Here is a 22,811-nt window from a genome sequence, read left to right on the forward strand (position 1 = left end):
GTTGTTATGACAATTGGTTACCCATTTAGGGAAGAAAGTTGGACAATAATCTCATACCATATTACAAAATAAACTCCAAAAGTAATAAAACTTGAAAATAGAATTTACTATACACACAATAATAAGACATATGGTGATACGATGTTATATGTTAATACTATCTCAATTTTTAAAAAGTTATTAAACTCAAAAAAACAAAAGCAACAACACAAAAACACTAAACAGGGTGCCTGTGTGGCTCAGTCGGTTGGGCATCTGACTTCAGCTCAGGTCATGATCTCACAGTTCCCGAGTTCTAGCCCCACGTCTGGCTCTGTGCTGACAGCTCAGAGCCTGGAGCCTGTTTCAGATTCTGTGTCTCCCTCTCTCTCTGCCCCTGCTCCACTCACTCTGTCTCTCCCAAAAATAAATAAAAATGTAAAAAAAAAACATAAACAAAAACATATGGTGTTTTATTTATTTTTAACTTATGGTGTTTTAAATCTTATACTGAATAAGGTATTTCATGTGGGAGTCTAGATGCTATACAGCAGGGGCTGGAAAAACACAATCTATGAACCAAATGTTCATACAGAACCTGTTTCTGTACATAAAGTTTCCTGAAACTCAGCCATGCCAATTCATTTATGTATCGTCTGCGGCTGCTTTCACTCTACAACCATAAAGAGAGCATCCAGCTCACAAAACTGAAAATATTTGTTGTTTGGATCTTTACAGGAAAACTTTGGTGAGTATTGCTCCTAAAGGAAAAACTAACAAATTCTAGACACATAATACTAAAGTTCTGCATGATGACACCAAAAAAATTAACAGTAAACGGAAAATATCTAAATTATCTATATATATATAGTTTTTTACATGTATTTATTTTTGAGAGACAGAGAGAGACAGAGCACAAGTAGGGAAGGGTCAGAGAGACAGGGAGACACAGAATCCGAAGGGGGCTCCAGGTTCCGAGCTGTCAGCACAGAGCCCGACGTGGGGCTTGAACTCATGAGCTGCGAGGTCATGACCTGAGCTGAAGTCGGATGTTTAACTGACTGAGCCACCCAGGTGCCCCTCTAAATTATCTATAACAACATTAACTGACTAATTGCAATAAGATCTTTTAAAAATAAAAAGAGGGGGAGCCTGGGTGGCTCAGTCAGTTGAGCATCTGACTTCGGCTCAGGTCATGATCTCGCAGTTCGTGAGTTCAAGCCCCGCGTCGGGCTCTGTGCTGACAGCTCGGAGCCTGGAGCCTGCTTTGGATTCTGTGTCTCCCTCTCTCTCTGCCCCTCATCCTGCTCATGCTCTGTCTCTCTCCATCTCTCAAAAATCAATAAACGTTAAAAAAAAAAGAGAGATCAATACCCCAAAAGAGAAATAAGCAAAAGCAAATGAAGGACATGGAGTTCAGAGAAAAAAGAAAAATTAGTCAATAAAGACATGAAAAGCAACTCCACTCCACTAGGACTCAGAGAAATAATAATGAAACATCAGAAAGATACAGTTCATTATTTATCACATCAACAAAGTATCTGAAATCCGAGAATGCCCAGTGTTAATTGGGGCCACGGAGAAATAGACACTCTCGCTTGGCGTGCCAATCTGACAATAATGTATATCCAATCTTAACACACACATACTTTTTGTACCAGCAATCTATCGTGCAGATATTTTCTCACAAGTGCTCAATATTACAGTCTTGAGTTTATGAACAAGTACTAGAAGCAACTTAAAGAACAGTGAATGGGAAATTGGTTAAAATGCCTTTTGGTGCATTTATATAATGGCATATTATGAAGTGTTTAAAAAACTGACATAGATTTATATGTGACTCATGCAATGACATCCAGGACATTCTGTTATTGGGGAAAAAGAATGCAAGTTGCAATAAAATATTTGTAGAGTAATCTAGTATAGATGTTAACAATACATATACATTTATGCACAGGTACATATAGATTTTCATATGCATAAAAATTGACTGGATGGTGACACGGAAGTTTATCCTAGGTCTCTTTCTGGAGAATAGAGCTGATGAGTGAAGGGGTCCTAAGTGGAACGTCTTTTATGCTCTACGCAGTTATAATTTATGAGCCTAGAATTTCATTGTTTAATGGATTTTTATTTTTGAAAACTTATTGTAGAATTTTGAAGTTAAATTTAACATTGCAAAGCCAGCACTACTGTTTTTTTTTAACAGTAGTTACACTAAGAGACTTTCTGTGGAAAGGGTTTTATTCATAGTCACTTTAGCCCAGCACTATATCTAAAAGGAGGTGACACTCAAAACAAGTTACTCCTCCTAAGCTTATTCTCATTCAGTTTGAATTCTCTTCCAGGAGAAATGGTATAGATGGGTTAGAGTCACTGTTGTTTCAATTTTGCTATGTAGTTAAAAAAAGATTTGGCCTGTATATATGCACTTACCAAGTTAACTCCTTTGACAGCAAAAGCAGTTTGACTTTGTTACTTTACCAATGAAACTATGAGATTTAGGATTTTTGCTCAGCTCAGCTTTCTGAACAGAATTCAATGGATTTAGATATTCTTTCCACATTAGGTGATATGCTTTTATAGAAAACACAGCTACAGATTTATAGGATACAACCTCTAACATTAAGTCTTAGGCCTAGTCTGTTTGCTGGTAAGGGATGACCAAATCAAATGTTCTGGAGATTTCTTGAACAGCCTTGTTGCAGAGGGGAAGTTTATATTCCCTATTCAGCTATAAACTTTAGGTTTATTAATCATAAAAGTCATAATTTAGCCATGCATGGCCACAAATCATCCAATGATTCAATAGGGCATCTTGCATTTCTAAGAATGCTGTAACTAGATAACCAATTTGTAATTAAGTAAAAATGAAAGCTGACCTTTCTCCTTGAGAGAAAATATTGCTAACTATATGAAGAACAGAAGATTTATGATTCAAATGAGCCTAAATACAATTTAAGGGAACAGGACTATGCTTCTTCTTGGGAACTATCATATTTTCTCCTTGTCAGCACAGATTTAACAAAATATCCAATGTGTTGCAACACAGGAATTTCAATTGTGCATTCATATAAGATTCCGATGTAACATGACGCTATGCAGAGTAGATATTTGGTGCAATCCATCATCTATTAAAATTCTGTCAGTGAGATGGGGAGTTTCAGAGTACAGTACAGAGCTCTGCACTGAGAAGCAGCAATGAATAAGTGATTGCACTGACAAAGTCAGCATTTTTCCTTCTTTACAGCAAAAAGTGAATTCCTAATCTCGTCTAACAGTGCTTTCTCCTGAGTCTGTTCCGGGGAACAATGACAAAGTGCGAACAGGAATGCTCTTGCTGTCCTAAGTGGGGTTTGACAACTTTCCAGGGGACCCGATAAGGTCCCAGCATCCACTGACAGAGAACTGTTTTCTTGCACAAACACCAGAAGGATGGTTATAACACAGTCAAGGAAACTTCTTTCCCCTTTTCCTTAAGAGGGAAAGTCCTCTCAGAATCTTTTTCCAAATCTACAAAGAAGTACAATACACACAACTTAGCAAATTAAATCTCTAAGGAAACAAACTAAAATGGCACACTTCAGTTTTATGCTTATGCTTTTTGTTCTTCTCTTGGCCCTTGCCTACTCCTTTTTCTCCTTTCCATCATTTTATTTCTCTCTTACTAACCATCACCTGTCTCCTCCCCCTTCTCCCATTTTAACCATTCATCCTGATAAAGACCAGCAGCACGGTGTTCTACTTTTAAGACTTTCCTGAAGTCTCTTTGGATACAAGCCTGGTTGAAATCTTTGGAGTCCTTTGAGTCAAGCCTGAAAGACAATTCAGGCTTTAGGCTCCATTTAGGAGTCTGTGTGCATTCACAGTGAGCAGGAGAAACGTGCTTACACTTTGAGCTTATACATGAGATTTTCTCAAAACGGCAGAAGAGAAAACATGAGTAAGGAGAAAAGTTGCAAGCAAATAATAATTATGGGCAACATATATGAGACATGTAGATATTGACGCCTTGAATTTATTTGTAAAGTAGGTTCTAGTTACTGACATAAAGGGCGTACCTATCAGGCCTTTTTTCTTAGTATTAAGTATTAAATGGTTTAGTAAGTAAATGAAATAAGTACCAATCCAAACAATTTATTTGTAGCCATAGAGGCTATCTCCAAAAACTCATTAGCAAAGTAAGTTAAATAAATAGTAAAAATGTAGTAGAAACAGGTGATTATTGCTTATTCTCAACTTTCTTCCTCTACCTTTCTTCCTCCTATAACTAAATAATAATAATAATAATAATAATAATAATAATAATAATTTGCTGAGTGTTTGCTATTTGCTAGACACAATTTAGGAGCTTTAATTCATTATTTCCTTTAATGAACACAATACATAATTATTCAGGCATCAGCATGTCTATGTTACAGATGAGGCAACTATGGCTAAGAAAGTTTTATTGACCAGAGTTCCATAACAGAGAAAGGTTTCCTATCTCAAAGACCCTAACCAAGAACTCATGCTGTTAATCATCAAGTCGCTTGTTCGTTCGTTCATTCATTCGTTCATACATTCATTCATTCAAGATCTAGGTATTTGGTTTATCTGCTTTAGATTGTTTTAGTATTTTTGTATTTAAGTATCATTCAGTGATTAATTTAACCCCCATTTTGATGATGAGACTAAGACTAGTTGGGTACGGTTATTTATGCAATATAGACAACTGGTAAGACTGTTACTGGGAAAAGAATGCTGGCACAAACTCTGTTTCCATGACACTACTTAGCCAATTTTTCCATGTTAAAGACAACAAAGTGGTGGGTGGCCCAGGCACTCCTTTTTCCAAGAATCTTCCCTGGTCACAAACATTGTATTTTAAACCAAGTGACCTAAACACAAACATGATGCACTGTCTAGTTATGGGAACTGATGAGACATCAGTGAGCAGTAGCCATAACGAGAAATATCTAAGGGGATAAATACACACACACACACACACACACACACACACACACACACACACACAGCTATTTCTGGAGGAAGATGTATGAGAAATAATACCTCCAAAAATGGGGCTGAAGCCATGTTGGGATGGAGGGCGAGGGGAAGAAAAATTTTGCTGAGGTCCTGAGTGACAGACAGTGGAAATAAAGCCACATACAAACACCTTCCCTTCTACTTATAGTTCTAGAAGTTCTGGTAGAACCTTAAATATTTTGACATCTGGAAAAATATTTAGATTTCTGCCAGATGTGCATTCCTTTTGGTCACGATGAGATGATCCTTCACCTCAGTGTGAGGACTAAGCTAGCATTTAGCACCTTCTAGATGAACATATTACTCGTTAGAAGGTAGTTGCTTCCTTCTAGAAAGCCTCCACTTTAGAACTTGGCAGAACTTCTTCCCTTTTCCTGTATTGGCCCAATCTATGCTATACATTGGTTTGGCAGTGTATACTGAACTTTATCGCATGAATTGGATATGAAAGGGCAGCCTGGATCCATTGTACGGTATGATTTATAGAACATAGACCAGATGAACTCAGGAAGCCCCCAAGGTGTGTAGATAAGAGTAAATAGAGGGATTTGCAAAATACGGTCTAAAGTTCTGCTGTTTTAAGCTATATAGATTTTATTCTTTAAATAAAACACAAACTATCAAAACATTAGGAGCAACATGGAATGTTTCTTATTTTTTAAAAATGGGCAAAGCTCAGATATGAAAACCAGGTGCTATGATCCTTTGGGTCAAAGAAATGGATGCCTGTGGATTTAGTTCCCTGATCTTTAATGTGTGCTACTTTGTTTACAGTCAGCTTTGAAATGGGTTAAAATGTAGCACTGCTTTGTCTCTGTACAAGAATACATTCTGTACTAGGAAGGATAGCGGCAATAACAATACATAGCATGTTGTATTTTAAAAGCTATTTTCACATATGCTCTCACTTGATCCTTCCAATAGCCCTGTTAATATAGTGACAGAAAAGGAAACAGAGGCACGGGTGTGAGCATGCCCCCAAAGGATATTCACCACAGACCTTGTCACACAACTTCCTGTCTCGCGCTCTATCCATTCTCATGAATATATTGCTACTGAAATCGCTCTATTGTACTTTGACAGAGCTAGGAAACCTGGAAGACCGAGACAAAGATAAATGGAATCATTAGCCTTCAGTCTAGATTCGAATGAAACATGTAACATTTTCCCATGGGACTGATGTAATATTGTGCCACAAAATGGGAAATATAGCAAGTAGAAAATAGAGTTTGAATATTTTTAGAAGAGATTTTTCCACTAAAGAAGAAGAGAATGGCTCTAGTTAGTTAATATTAAAAATATATATCTAGCAGCCTTGCTTTCTATCTCTATATCTCCATCTATTAGTAGACAGCTTTCTTCATATTTCAAATATATTGCTTTGAGTGAACACTTGGCCATGATACCAAAAATTGCCCCCAAAGCATATCAAACAGCATCCAAAGAGAACAAAGCATACCAAGAGAAGGAAAACAGAAAGGCTTTCCCCCAATAATGGATTTAATTGTCCAGAGTTCAGAATTCCTGTGTGAAGTAGAAATTCCCCATTCATGACAAATGGCAGACATCGGCTTAGGAGGTTGACTATTTCCTCTAATAAAGTTTGTTCTCTCTCTGTCTGTCTTTCTCTCTCTCTGTCTCTGTCATCTCTGTCTCTCTTTTTCTTTCTCTCATCTCTCTCTCTCTAACTCTACTATCTATCTATTGTACATGCTTTTGTAGAATTTCAGGAACAGCTTTTCATCTGGAAAATACGGCTGCCTGAAAGAGGTATGAAATCTAACAAAAGCTTTACCCCAAAGCTTGTACGCATTACAAAAGCTTGCACTCGGATAATAGAAATATTTAGCCTCAGGTGACTGAGAACACTTACTGTTGGTTGCATAACGTATGGCGGATGAGGCATCCATGAAGTACTCTGGACCTATGCATCAAACAGCATTTATTAGCACAAAGCAATCACAGAGAGAACTTGGTTCTTGTGTTCAGTGGAGTCACACTAGGTCATAAGAAAGTGGAGTCCATCTGACTTTACAGCTAATTAGTGCTCAGAACTGAGGAGAGAAAGGAAATTCTTGGACCTGATTACCAAAACATAGTAAAATATAAAGCAAACTCCTACTTCATAGGAGCTGGCTGCGGTGCCCATGTGGACCAGGCTGGGCCTTGGAGCAGATTTTGAGGTTGGTGGTGGAGGCTAGAGTCTTAGGAAGCCTCAGAGACCTCCCACTCAGGGGTCAACTCCCAGGGCTATGGAGCTAGTAACAAAGAGTTGACAGCTAAAACTTCCTCTTTTTCTTTCATCCATTCTGATTTCAAATTCTCAAGTGATCCCATCTTGGAAATAAATCTAAGTGGTAAAAGTTGGGGTAAGAATTAGAAGAGATCAACCAGAAATTTGGGGGGAATGCTTTGGGTTCACCCCAAGTTAAGCAAGTTTGTGATCTTTTTTTTCTTTCACGGTAATTGGTATGGCAAATAAAAATGAGAATCTGAGCCAACCAACTGTTCTGAAATGTGCCTTGTCAGCCAAATGAGAAAGTCAGCTTACACGGGCTGATGGTCACATGGAGAACCCTGTAGGACTTTGTTTTCAATACACTCACACTAACAAAAGCGCCAATGCACTTCAGGTTTAAAAAAAAAAGTGGTGAAAGGCGAGAATCAACAACATAGGAAATTGCTCTGATTCCTTTTTTTCAGAAAAAAGGAGCTAGAGTTACATTCCACTTATGAGCCCTCCCAAGTGAAATCACTTTTCTGTGGATATTTTATTCATGTCACCAAAGTGCTCTACACTGGGGCTCAGTGGGTGGTCTTGGCTGAAACATAGGCCAGGATTAGAAAAAATGGGTTAAAAAAAAAAGAAAAAAAAAACACACAAAAACACACATTACAACCAGGCGGGCCCTGCAGGAAGAACAAAAACCGAACAGCACCTGCACGTAGCCTCACGGGTCCCGAGGCAAAGCGATTAAGAAATCATCCATTCTGAGACCCTCTAGTGCAATTCACATGCACGTCTATTCCATTCACCCAGCGACATGGACCAGGATTCTAAGCGCAGGAAAAGAATGAAAATCATCTGCTTCAGGGGGAATCAGTTAAGGAAAAATGTATATAGTCTCAAGTCTGATGCTCTGAGAGCTGGGACCCCCTGAAATGAAGTATGTAATGGTTGAATAAGGTGAAACTTCACTGAATTGGTAGCAGTCAGCAACATGACAGTTTTACCCTTTGTGAAACCTCCACCCCCGCCATCTGCAACACACAAACACACGCGTGCACGCACGTATACTCTCTCGCACTCTTTCTCTCTCCAAAGTTTGAAAAGGTGACACTAGATACCCCCCACAGGTGGCATCTATAGGCACTGTCTAATTAGAATTAGAAGAATTGTCTGAAGAACAATGTGAGGCAAAGAGAAGCTGGGAGTAATAGCACATTCGTGACTTAAGGGAATAAGACAAGGAGTTAATTATGGAGGGAGAAGTTTGACTCTTTTAATCCACCTGTGTACTTAGAATTAACTCGCTGTAACATCTGCTTTAGGACACACACTGAGTCTTGGATTTTTGTTTGTTTGTTTGTTCTTCAACCTGTGGAACCCGTGAGGTCTCTTTTGACCTGTTTGGGACTGAGGATGAAGTCAGAGCAGGAAGTAGGAATAACTTTTTACCACTTTGATGGTCCTCCCTCTTTCTCGGGGAAAACGATTTAACAGCTGTCCGTGTGGCTTTGCATGGGCGCACAGGACAACTATGACAAAATGAGATGACAACGGTAAAATATCCTGGAGTGAGGGAGGGGAATGCCAGACGTGTGCTTGTAGAAAAGACACAATAGGGAACAGACAACCTAAATAGCAGACAACCAACAAAGTAAGTTCTCAGTGGCAAGAAGGCTGCACTCGTGTTGGCTGGAAAGGAGCCTAATCATAAAAACTCAGCAGGAAGAATGAAGAGCACAGCGGACCTTATTCTTCAGTGAACTAGATGCAAACAAGCCCTTCAAAGTGTAGGCGACACCTTGAGGATTATTACTTTAAGGTCGGACTGAAATGTCTGAGGGCTATTAAAAGAAAACTTGCGCTGTGTCCCTTTCGCCTTTACACAGTCTACTGGCAAGAGAGACGCTCCCTCAGGTGCAGGTAAATCGGACATACCTGGTATGTGGAGACAGGGGAAGCAGCAATGAATGGCGTGAGAGATGTCTGTGGAATCATGCGGTTGGTTGCAATACTGTACGGTGAAGAATAAAATCTGCAAACAGAAAACAACAAAAAGAAGATTCATAAAGCTGCTGCAATGCCTGGGTGCTGGTCAAATGCTACCCAGCGCCTCTGGGAAACACAGAGTTCCACCCTCGTGTTTTTCCACCAGCTGCGAACAGGAACATCCAGGAGATTTACAGTGTTTGATTCCACTAAGAGAAATAAATCACTGTGAACAAAATGACAGATTGGACTCATCTTCTAAAATGGGCTGCACAAGCCGCTCTGGAAAACAGTGTGGAGGTTCCTCAAAAAATTAAAAATAGATGTACCCTATGACCCAGCAATAGCACTGCTAGGAATTTACCCAAGGGATACAGGAGTGCTGATGCATAGGGGCACTTGTACCCCAATGTTTATAGCAGCACTTTCAACAATAACCAAACGATGGAAAGAGCCTGAATGCCCACCAACTGATGAATGGATAAAGAAACTGTAGTTTATATACACAATGGAATACTACGTGGCAATGAGAAAGAATGAAATATGGCCTTTTGTAGCAACATGGATGGAAATGGAGAGTGTTATGCTAAGTGAAACAAGTCATACAGAGAAAGACAGATACCATATGGTTTCACTCCTATGTGGATCCTGAGAAACTTGACGGAAGACCATGGGGGAGGGGAAGGGGGAAAAAAAAGTTAGAGAGGGAGGGAGGCAAACCACAAGAGACTCTTAAAGACTGAGAATAAACTGAGGGCTGATGGGGGCTGGGAGGGAGGGGAGGGTGGGTGATGGGCATTGAGGAGGGCACCTGTTGGGATGAGCACTGGGTGTTGTATGGAATCCAATTTGACAATAAATTTCATATTAAAAAATAATAAAATAAAAATAAAAATAAAATAAAATAAAATAAAAATAAAATAAAATAAAATAAAATAAAATAAAATAAAATAAAATAAAATAAAATAAAATAAGATGGGCTGCACAAAATCTCTTATGCCAGGTGAGGGTAATAGTATGTTTCACCATCAGGGGGAGAAAAGCCATGGGCCTCTTTTTAGTTTGTTTTTGTTTCCTTTTTTCTTCTTTTTACTTTTTTTTTATTTTTAAGGAAATGCCATTGTAAAGCTCTTTGAGAGAAAAGCAAAATGATAGCACCAAGCTTTATAAAGATGGCCAATGTTATGTGTACACAAATTGCATCTATCTCTTCATTCAAGAAAGAGGGTCAGCTCCTAGAGAGTTCTACATAATTTGTGCTAGGCAGAAGTCCATGCACTCATGCAGAAACAGAGCTAAATATTTTCTCCCTGAAAAGAGAAGAAGGTGAACAATGTGTGGGTTGTGTCTAGCTGGGGACAGGAATATTTTCTGGATTCAATCAAGGCATTGGTGGAGATTCTAGACCTCTGGGATATAACCCAGTCCTACAGTCCTGTAGACTGTAAAAAAGCACAGAGTGTCGAGTCTTTCGGGGCCCTCTGTCAAACAATTATAAAATGGTGCTGGGCGAGATCAGGGCTTCACAAACCAGAGGAGGGATGATCCTTCCATAGATCTTTCAAAGAGAAGCTTCTAGGTACTTAAATCAGTGATACACCCATCTCTGCTCACTATGTACCCTAGAGTTCACAAGTTACCTAATGCTCAAATTCGTCAGCAGATTTTTCAAATCATGTTCCTTCCTTCCTGTCTCACTGGTAAGTGAAAGGCCAGAGGGCCAGCCACAGAATGAAAAAGGCCAGGTTGCCTTTGATGGATTATTTCACTGATGTGAGGATAGATTGGGAAAATGGGTCTCAGGGGTAATAGAATCATTTTACTTTGCTGTACTCTTAGCAAAAATCAACTACTACTTTTGATTTTTTTTTTTAAATAGCATAACTGAGGTTGGAGTTTTGGAATCAAAAGCTTCATCATCCCTCAGAGGTCGCTGATATTTTGAATAGAGACTGTTACGGGTTACCATTCTAAAGAAGCATTCTATAAGCCCCCTATTGAAGGGCGAGCTGGATTTCAAGGCTTCCAGGACTCAAGGAGTACATTCTTTAATCTTAGATTCTATAAAAGTCTTCAAGCAAGGATTGGGGGACTACAGTCTTAAATTTACTTTATCCAGCTCTCGACAGTGATTCTAAGGTCATGTTCTTTTGGTTAAAAAATTGCAGCCGAAAAAAATTACTGTGTTACATATTATATCCTTACTATCCATACCCACCAGACATCTAAGTTTAAGTTGTGCAATTAAAAAAAAAAATTATATAGACTGCATATGTATTAGAATGGCAAAAAAAAAAAAGCACAAAAAGAAAGAAAAAGAAAAGAAAATCCTATGCTGACAAGGATTTAGAGAAAGTGGAATTTTCATTCGTTGCTGGTAGAAATGCAGAATGGTATGGTCATTTTGGAAACCAGGTTGTCAATTTCCTTATAAAGTTAAACATCCACATACCTTATAACTCAATAATACCAGTGGTAGATATTAACTCAAGATAAATGAAAACTTACGTTTATACAAAAACCCTAACACACATGTTTATAGCAGCTTTACTGACACTTGGCAAAAATTGGAAACAAGCCAAATATCTTTCAACCGAATTGATAAACAAATTCTAGTACATCTGTCCAGTGGACACTATTAACCAATAAGGAAAGAGCTACCAATACATTTAACATGATGAATCTTAAGCCAATTATGCTAAATGAAAGAAGATTCAAAAGACTCTATATTTCATAATTTCATTTATACTACAACATGAAAAATGCAAAACTCTAAAAAAAGAAAATAGATCAATGGAGGCAGGTCAAAGGCTGAGCTTGGGGGATGGAACTAACTATAAAAATGCATGAGGGAATTTTGGGAAATGATGTGACTGCTCTGTCTTGATTGTCTGGTGGTTCTACAACTTTAAGCTTGTCAGAACTCATAGGACTGGGGACGCTGGGTGGCTCAGTTGGTTAAGCATCTGACTCCTGATTTCGGCTCACGTCACAATTTTATAGTTTGTGGGTTCGAGCCCTGTGTCAGGCTCTGTGCTGACAGCATGCAGTCGACTTGGGATTCTCTCTCCCTCTCCCTCTGCCTCTCCCTTGCTCTCCCCTTCTCAAAATAAATAAACAAATAAACATTTGAGAGAGAAGAACTCACCGAACTGTACGCTATAGTGACTATATACTCTGTGTAGATTATACTAATAAACCTGACTTCTAAACAAAGTCAATGGATGTGTACATAAACAACCATCCTTTCACTTCAAAAAAAAAATTAGCGAGCATTTACAATGTGTACCAAAGATCGGTAAGATTCTAAAACATTCCTTAGAGTTTCTCCATTTAGCCACTTAAATTGTATCTTATCTGTACATTAATCAGCCTAAAATCTTCCAATGGCTTTTCATTGCAATGAAAACAAAATCTGAATTCCTAGTATGGGCTAGTACAAACAGGCAAACACCTATATCTCTAGTACTTTTCTCCTACCCTCTAAACCAGCCAGCTAGGTTCTAGCCACACTGACCTTCTGTCACATGATTCTGTTATTCTCACCTCCATCTTGGGCCATTAAACTTATAATTCCCTCTACCTGCAATGCTCATTTCCACAAGTTTCCCTAAGGCTACCTCTCTCTCAGTATCGGTCTCACTCAACTTTCCCATCTTCAGAGAGGCCTGTAGTAGCTAAAGTAGCAACCACCATCTCCAACCTAATCACTCTCTATTCTTGGCCTGTAATTTATTTTTTTCTCCATCACGCTTATCACCAACCAAAGTAGTGATTTCTAAAAATTTATTTAGGTATGTTAGAGACTGAATGTCTGTGTCCCTCCAAAATGCACATGTTGAAGTTCTAAATTTCAGTGTGTCTATATTTGGAGATGGAACCACTTTGGAAGAAAGTAAGGTTAAATGGGGTCAACAGCGTGGGGCCCTGATCCAATAGGATTAGTGTCCTTATATGAAGAGACACCAAAGAACTTGCTGTCTCTCTCTCTCTCCACAAGCGTGCATGGAGGAAAGGCCAGGTGAGGACACAGTGAGAAGGCAGCCATCTACAAGCCAGGAAGAAAGTCTTCACCAGAAATCTAATCAGCCAGACCTTGATCTTAGACTTTTAGCCTCCAGAATCGTAAGAAACTTATTTTTTGTGGTTTAATGCCACCTAAACGATGGTATTTTGTGACGGTAGTGGAGCTAACACAAGGTACTTATTGACTCTTTGTCCCTCTAGGATGTCAGCTTCAACAAAGTTGAGGACATACTGGCTTTGTTGCCTAGAAGAGAGCCTGGGGCATAAGAGATACTTAAGAACCATAGGTTAGGGTGCCTGGGTGGCTCAGGCGGTTAAACCTCCAACTTCAGCTCAGGTCATGATCTCGTGGTTTGTGAGTTCGAGCCCTGTGTCAGGCTCTGTGCTGACAGCTTCGAATTCTGTGTCTCACTCTCTCTCTGCCCCTCCCCTGCTTGGGTGCTATTTGTCTCTCAAAAAAAAAAAATAAATAAATAAACATTGAAAAAAAAATAAAAAAAAAGAACCATAGTTGGAATGAATGAATGAATGAATACAGAGAAGCTTAGCGAAGTAAGTAGTGATTATAGTACCGGCCAATACCAATACTTGGCCAGTACCAAGATGGCAGGAGCATAGACGATAGGTCCCTGAAACCATAGGAAGCTGAGGGGTGAGAGCCCAAAGAGCAGCCAACATCACATATTAGTAAATGCTCAGTGGAGGCTTAATCGATACTTGCTTTCTAAGCATGGATAGTATTAGTAACTAGGGAAAACAAGTCCTTTTTTACAAAAATCACGAATTGCATTTAAAAATCCCCTTTAGGTCTTATCCTTGACAGATTTGATTTATGAGGAAGTGAACCAAAGGACCTATTCTTTATTCGGGGCTCATGATGACCTCACTCCACCCATGACTACTCCATGATCGCTCTACAAACATTTGTTTCTCATTCACCATGCAGTGGTTTAATTTCTATCCGAAACCCAGTGTCAGCCTCTTCCACCAATGGAGTGAATCGTGCATCGCATTTGAGCGTGGCTGGCTTATTTTATAAAATGTACCAACTGAAGTATTAAATATGACGGCAACGAGAAGTGGATTGGCAGGTAGAGTTTACAGGGGATTTTATGGGGAGAACAGAGAGCAAAAACCTAAAGAAAACAGCCAAGTAAACTGATACTTACAAAGGGAACCCTTGGGGGAAAATTTAATGCATTTTGTTCTATCTGCTCTAATCCTATCCATCAAACAAGAATTATAGTTCATGCTTCCCAGCAAGTTCCAAATCCTGCCACTCAAGTCGGAGAGTCACTTAGAATGGAAAATGTACTGGGCAGAAGAGACTCAACACACTGTGTTGATCCCCTAATTCTGATATTCTGCAATGAGCTCTTCCCAAGACCAAACATAAACCGGACGAATTGACAGGAAACCCTAAGAGAGTCTGCTATCACACTGGCGGCTTAGAGGTGCCATATCTAAAGAAAATGCACAGAGCCAAGCTCTGTGAGAGAAGTGCAGGATGAGTTCCCAGTCTCTTCACCTCTTCTTAGTCCCTGCCATGTATCTATTAGGGTTTAAAAACACTTCCCTGTGACATTAAAAAAGAAAGAAAGAAAAAAAATGAAAGAAAACAACAACAACATCCAAATAGATGCTCCAGGCATAGGTGTTATCTTATTGGGGAGCATGAAAGAGATGACTGACAGAATATTTTAGCCATAATAACAAAGCGAAGTTAAGTCTAAATATGTAACTTCATGTTTTTATATCTCATAATATACGCCTTGAAAATGCTATTATAGAAAATGGGAATTAATTCTTAAATGGTTTTCCTGGGAAAAGTTTACTCATTTAAGATATATATATGTGTGTGTGTGTGTGTGTGTGTGTGTGTGTGTGTGTGTATGACAAGTCTTCCTTTCACACTTTGTCCATTGGTTCTAAACTAGAAATAATTTTGCTCCTCAGGGAACATTTGGTGGCAGGATCTAGAGATAGGTTTGGTTGTCACAAGCGTGTGGGTCGGCTGCTACTGGCCTCTAGTAGATAAAGGTCTGGGATGTTGCTAAATATCTTACAATGCACAGGGCGGCTCCCACACTAAAAATTATCTGGTCCAAAATGTCACAGTGTTGAGGATGAGAAACCTAGCCTTAGGAATAACCAGTCACTTCTGGAGAGATGTCATATGAACAAAATACCAAATGCCACAGTGGCTAAGAGAGTTAACTAAGTATGATTTATCTATAGAACGCTAAGCTGGCCTTTGCAAAACTTTATATTTTTAAGGAACGCGAAGAGTTACTTGGTGCTCTGGCATTTAAAGCAAGTGGGCTCCAGAAGTTCAGAACATGCAAGTCTAGGTCACTAATAGGACATTATCTTGCCTGCAGGAAAGTCATCTTCAGGGATTTGGCCGTCAGTAGTAATATGGTGAAATCTTATTTCACTGACAATAAAAATAACATGAATATATCAATAACCCCAGGGTAGAGTGTTTTTTTACCGTAGAAACCCACACAAAATCCTATTTGCACACTGAAATAAACAGCACCGGCTCGTCTTTCATGTCCGCAGGCAATATTGTTAGAGTCAGAACCACGAACACTATCCTCAGGGTAACACTATCGCGCAAGATTAATACGTTATTGGCCATTTTTATTGTAATACCACCATATCCTTCACATTAGATTCCTTTCCTAGTGTAATAAGATAAGGTTTCGGTATCACTTAATATCAAATGCCCATATACAACAGCTGGCAAACCAATGCTATAGAAAATATTTTTTTTCCCCAAGTCTCTCCCAAGAATACATTTTATTCAAATAAAACAATCCGAGAGGTCTTCTACACGTTGGCTCTTACTGAAAAGGGCACTGGAAAGATGGGATTTTGAATATGGGGAGTGATTATTTCCCACCTCCCCCACTCCTATTTGAAAGTGATGGAAATTCAGATTGGACTGCTAAAAAAGCAATAGGGCAGTAGTAATAACAAACTGTAGAGTTATGCCAGACGGCTCTGAAAGAATAGGTAATTTTATTCTTGTAAGTTAGCCTGGAGTAAAAAGTACTCAGATTTCATTTTTCCATTGTGATCCAGACATGTCTTCCCTATAAACTTCAAAGCCTTTGACAGATGAGACATTGAACTAATTTTTTTTTAAGTGATAATTTGGATAGATTCAAGCAGATGACAGAACCGACATTTTCTACCTTCTAAATTCAAACAGGGTAGATCCACCATGGTTGCTATTTACACGTTTGTTCTTCATTAGCTAAACTTGAGCTCAACGTGGAGCATTTAGTTCAATGTCATCTGCTGTATTAGTGCAGAGGTTATAGAATTCAGAACATATTTGACTCTCAACACAATTTAAGCTACTGCCTACAACCCAGCCACATACTCAGAAAACTCTAAGGCTTAGTACAGTGAGTACAATTTCCCTTTGTACAGAAAAACACAGGATCATAAAATATGTTCCTTAGCTATGACATGGGACATCTCGAAGAGGAAATGCTCATGTCAATGTTCCATCAATAAGCCTTCCTATTACCTCATTAGAACACAAATGCCTCTTCCTTGTGGTTCTACGACATTAATTTTATTTTTCTTTTTGAAAAAAAATATAAAAATATAAACAGTGAAAAATAAGTATCTCTCTCTCTCTCCTATGTTGTAGTACTTCAGTGCCCCCCCCCAGAGAATTACTGTCACTATTTCTTGTGACAGAGAATTACTGCCACTATTTCTTATTCTTTCAGAAAGATTTTATAGAAAGAAAAGTTTATACATAAATCTCATAGTACCTTGGGCTTCTATCACAGTATTATTTGTATTGTATCTTGTCTCTGCTATAATATAAGATTTTTCCTTTTCAAATTTGCATCACTAAAATGATTTTAAACAGTGTAATAGAAAGACATTCAAAAGAAAAAAATGTTGAATTAAACTGAGTAAGCATTAAGCAACGTTTAAGAATGTTAACTGGATTAGAGTAAGTTACAACTGTATCTCTAGATACTGATTGTCTTATGTAAAATGAGACCAGTTTCCTTCCTACAGCAGGAGACATTTCTCTATCTGTAAAGTGACGGCTCTCTGAGTTAGGCTGCCAGCATGATCGGATACAGAAATGTGAATAGAGAGTGGCCTACTCTATCCTGGACATTCATGTTGGATCCCTTAATGCGCTGAGTAAGTTTTCTAAATCAACTTCCACACCTCCAAGATGCACATGTTAATGCTAACTCAAAGGATGGTAGGCTGGGGACACACTTGTGGTTATCTTGACATCTTACATGCTTAGAAATTATTGTTCTAGTATTCCCTATTATTAAAATGTCATCCTATGAGGCAATAAAACCAAAGATGAACAAAACACTTTAAAAGTCCTCTATATGAAGAAGTATCAAATGAGTAAGGTTAATTTACTACAATTTTCCTATTCTTTCCATTTCATCATATAAAATTTCTGTCTTCTTGTTACCAACAACACAATGGACAGTCTAAGCCTTCTAAAACTCCATTCTTAACTCAAGATGTGATAAATTCATGGGCGGTTTGCAAACTTTGGGTGAAACGAGAGGCTGATACTTAAAGAGAATCAGATTAAAGTGTTACATGGGGACAGAGTAAGTTGGTGCTGAAAAGGGGAATGGCTTCTCTAATACCGATTTGCTGGGGCCAAGCAGATGTCATTGGTTACATTTCTTATTTCTGATTTAGCACAATCCTGGGTTTAAACAGTCTATAAAGATGAACAAAGCATGCAACTCGCCTTCACTGAGTTAACAGTCCAGCAGGGAAATACATACTGTGTCAATGGCTACACGGTAAAAAAAGACTGCAAACATACCATGGTAATATGAAATATAGTGCAACAATAACATCAATATTTACACTCATGATTACAGTGTACCATACAGAGTTCCTTTAATCCTTACAAAGCCTTACTGTCTTCTCCATTTCACAGAGGAGCAAACTAAAGCACAAACAACTTGCCCATGTCTGGTGAATGACAGAGTTTGGATGTGCATATCAACAGCCTGATTCTGGAGTGTGCTCTCTTAACCACTGCTTATACAGTTTCTCTTATGACTAATCGTGTAAGTAGTTCTACCTGGAATCATTTGACTGTGCCTTTTAAGGGAAAGTAGTATTGAAAAAAAAGATGGAAAGAAAGAGAGGAAGGAAGGAAGGAAGGAAGGAAGGAAGGAAGGGTGGAAGGAAAGATGGAAGGAAGGAAGAAAGGAAATCACTATTATCTTGGGGGCAGATATAACTCCATGAGCAACAAGACACTAAAGTGTAAAGTAGCATGGAATGTCCTGGAAGGTTCACAGAAGGTTCACATGATTTTCAGGAACCAAATCACGGATTTGTTTTTGGTTTTGTTTTTGTTTTGTGGATTTTTCGGTGCCATTCTTGGAAGTCTGAGTTTTGTTCTACAGTTTAAACTCTGCCTAATGCTTTAAACCAGGCAGGGAGGTGATTGCTGTGATTACATTTTTATTGTTGTTTTTATTTACTTATTTGTTAAAGTTTTTTTTTATTTATGGAGCACTCACTTTTGAATGTCCCCTCTCTGTAAAGAGAGCTTTCCTACTATTCTTACTTTCTAATCTTAGATTCTAATAAATTTTGCCTGTTGCTTAAAAATAAATAAATAAATAGATAGATAAATAAATAAATAAATAAATAAATAAATAAAGTTTATTTATTTTGAGAAAGAGAGAGAGAGAGAGAGAGACTGACCAAGCAGGGTAGGACAGAGAGAGAGGGAGAGAGAGAATCTCAAGTGGGCTCCACACTGTCAGTGCAGAGCCCAATGCAGGGCTCAAACTCACAAAATTGTGAGATCATGACCTGAGCCAAAACCAAGACTCGGAAGCTTAACCAACTAAGTGACTCAAGCTGCCCCTACATTTTGATTTTTTTAAAATATTCAAAAAACTATATGAAATGTTTTATAGAAGAGCTACATTAGAGACAGGTAAAAGGTTAGTACAGGTAGGGAAGATGATCGAATAAACCCAACCAGTGGCAAGGAGCAAGTGCTGGGGTAAAGATATAGTTCAAAGGTAAATTGAATTAAGTCTTAGTGACCAATTTAATCATTAAGAATATTATAAAAGAGAGAACCCAGAAACTAGAGTTGATGGCCTAAATGGCTTTAAAGTGAATTACGAATGGGGTGCCTGAGTGGTTCAGCCGGTTAAGCTGTGGACTCTTGATTTCAGCTCAGGTCATGAACTTACGGTTCATGAGATAGAGCCCCATGTCGGGCTCCACACTGACAGTGTGCAAAGCCTACTTTTGATGCTGTCTCTCCCTCTCTCTCTCTGCCTCTCCCCACTCACACTTACTCCCTCTCAAAATAAATAAATACACTTAAGAAATTCTTAAAGTGAATTATTAAAAAAAAAAGAACAAGTAAATTTCATATTTGGTTGTCATTTGAACTTGTTTGGCTTCTATTAGGAAGCACTGATAAAGTTAATGATCTCAGTTTGGGATAGACAAAGATATCCAAGAGTAATATTACCTAATAAGCAGTTAGAAACACAGGTGATAGTGTCCTGCATCTCCTTACGAACTTTAAGTGTCAGCTTGCGTGTTTTAAGGTCCCCAAAGCAAGAGGAATGGATGAGATCAAACAGGAAAAAGACAACATCCTGAGAAAGATTAGTAAAAGTGGGCAAAAGAGGAAGAATCAGAAGAGGCCAAGGGAGTAGAAAGGAGTACAGAGCAAGCAGGACCAGCAGGGAATGGAGCTGTGGGACCCATGAGATAAGAAATTGCCAAAAAGGTATAAATGGTACCAACAACGAGTTGAGTGGAGTGAGATTTCAAATGATAGAAGAACTAAAAGGGTGTCAGTCACAACAGACACATTTGGACATCACTGGGAGCATTAGCAAGGGAAATCCCAGTCAAGTTTGAAACGAGACTTCATAATTTAATAGGCATTTGAAAAAATACGGGAAGAGGACGGCTGGGTGGCTCATTTGGTTAAGCCTCCAACTTCAGCTCAGGTCATGATCTCATGGTTCGTGAGTTCGAGTCCCGCATTGGGCTCTCCGCTGTCAGCAGGGAGCCCGCTTCAGTCTCTCTCTGCTCCTCCCCTGCCTCCTCAAAAAGAAATAAACATAAAAAAAAGAAAAGAATATGGGAAGACCCTGCATACAGACAACTGAAGTTGTTTAGCAGTGAAGAGAAGGCTAAATTAGCGAGGTCACTAGAAGTGATGTCATTGGTATGAAAGAATGGTTTTGCTTCTACTCCCTCTACAGGTGGAAAAGACTTGAGCATTTCATTTCTTTAAAAAAATTTTTTTTTGGATGTTTATTTATTTTTGAGAGAGACAGAGACAGAATGTGAGTGGGTTGGGGCAGAGAGAGAGGGAGACACAGAATCTGAAGCAGGCTGCAGGCTCCGAGCTGTCAGCACAGAGCCTGACGCGGGGCTCAAACTCACAAGCCGTGAGATCATGACCTGAGCTGAAGTCGGATGCTCAACCGACTGAGCCACTCAAGGGCCCCAAGACTTGAGCATTTCTATAGGCTGAAAGGAATATTCAGTGGACATGAAGGGATTGAAGAAAAAGACTAATTGATGGCATATGGTTCTTTATCAATGAGAGTAGATCAGACGATAAAATCGGGACGATGGGTATCCTCAGCATCTTAACTAAAATGTGTTTCGTGAGGGAAATATTCACTGTTGGAAACGCTTCAGTGGACAGCGAAAAAGGGTGAGCCATTTTTGCAACTCTTCCAATCATGCAAAGGATACCGTGTTGCAGTTAATATAAGGTACAGATAAAGATATGTCATAGAGAGGGTGATTAAGGTGGACAGATGTACCTGCAATCATTATGGAGATAAAGATATGTCATAGAGAGGGTGATTAAGGTGGACAGATGTACCTGCAATCATTATGGCACATGGGCAGTGGCTTGAAATGTGAGGTAAAAGTCCTGCAGGAGGGACAGATGTTCACTGTGTACTCTTGTGTCCTCACAGCCTCTAACATGGCACTCCCCAAAGCTCCCCTTTGGCTGCTCAGATTAGGAACTGAAATACCTTTAGTTTTCTCTTTAGGTTTCTGATAAATCAGCAAGAATACTTGGAAAATTATGTCTTTCGAGAAGACAGTCAGATTTTAAATTATGCACCGGAAAGACCATTGATTGAAGCGATGCAGAGGGAGTGTCATCCTCCACTCCGGTCCAGGCCTAAGTCACTGCTGTATATCTAACCCTTCACAAAGAGCTTTGAGTAAGAAGGACTTGATAATAGATGTATGGCTAAATGTTACAGATGGGAACATATAGTATGCAAGATATTAGCACCTGTTGAATCTGGTTAGTGAACATATTCAATTATTATTATATAATAATATTATTCATTATGCATATAATTATTATTCATATATTCATATTATTCATTATTCATATTATTCAATTATTCATATAATAGATATATGGCTAAATATTACAGATGGAAACATATGTACATATACAGTATGCAAAATATTAGCACTTGTTGAATCTGGTTAGTGAACATATTCATTCAATTATTATTTCTATTTTCCATTTATGTATATACATTTCTACTGTAACTCCACGTATTTTTACATGCATCTGACTCTGAAACAATGCATGTTAAGTTACAAATATAAACTACTTGGTGCACGGTATGTGTTTAATACGTGTTATTTCCTTCCATTAGAACACCTGTTTTCTGTCACCGTCACTTAGCATATAAGGCCTTGTTCTGTACCTTTTGAGTTAACTATTTTATTTTCGCAAATATACAATATGATTCTTGAGGACGTTCTTCTCTATTTCTTCTTTCTACTCACTAAGTTTAGGGTGCCTTATTGGAAATAAAATGCTTTGGATAAACCCTTAAATTTCACTCCTAGAGAGGAGTTTTAATCAACAAGAGAGAAAGGACTAGACTCCTCCCTCAGCCTACCATCCATGTTTACTCTTTTATGGGAGGGCAGACTATGAGTTCCTTGAGGCAAAGGCCCTGTCTCAGATACTGTCTTTTAAGTCTGGAGAGCAGAGCACTCTGCTTGGCATACCCACTGGATGTTTATTGAATGAATGAATAAATGATTGCCTAAATGAATAACTATCAGAACAGAAGATACTTAAATCCTTTCAACATCCCACAGATTTTCATTCGAGGCAGCTGACCAAATAGAAAACAGTTTGCATTCTTTTATCCTCTACACTGATCTTAAATGAGGTCTTCATTCTGATTATTTAATGAGACTGTAAGACAGAAAACTGAAAGCCGTGGAGAAATCCAAGATAGAAGGCTGTGAAAATAAAAATAACCAACCAACCAAAGAATAATTATTGTCAATTGCAGGACAGCCAACGCAACGAGAAGATACTGGAAAGTGAGTTCAACCAAAGATACTCAGAATTACAGCATTTTTGAGAGGTCAGATCATGTAGTTTAAGTTTTATTTTTCAAAGGAGGAATCCTAGACTCTGTGACTTATTCTAAGTAAGAGGCTACAAAATTTCTAGATGCTTATTCAAATGAAGAGC

The 22,811-nt window shown here is 38.6% G+C and overlaps 1 protein-coding gene across 5 annotated transcripts in view; it reads right to left on the bottom strand.

Annotated features, from left to right (window-relative positions):
• The window catches only part of RBMS3 (RNA binding motif single stranded interacting protein 3), a 695,735-nt gene that overhangs the window by 87,617 nt on the left and 585,307 nt on the right, over nucleotides 1-22,811 (bottom strand). For 4 of the 5 annotated variants that reach the window (XM_047100000.1, XM_047100002.1, XM_047099999.1 and 1 more), the window contains 2 exons: nucleotides 9,173-9,269; nucleotides 6,881-6,931 (listed from right to left, as the gene is read on the bottom strand). In XM_047100000.1, coding sequence (XP_046955956.1) covers nucleotides 6,881-6,931; nucleotides 9,173-9,269 — 148 coding nt within the window. The remainder of the gene's footprint in view (nucleotides 1-6,880; nucleotides 6,932-9,172; nucleotides 9,270-22,811) is intronic. The other variant, XM_047100003.1, reaches the window with a different exon arrangement.

This window comes from Lynx rufus, unplaced genomic scaffold, assembly GCF_022079265.1.
Source record: "Lynx rufus isolate CCGP_SWC_20201006 ecotype Redwood Valley unplaced genomic scaffold, mLynRuf1.p SCAF_5, whole genome shotgun sequence".
Lineage (NCBI taxonomy): Eukaryota > Metazoa > Chordata > Mammalia > Carnivora > Felidae > Lynx > Lynx rufus.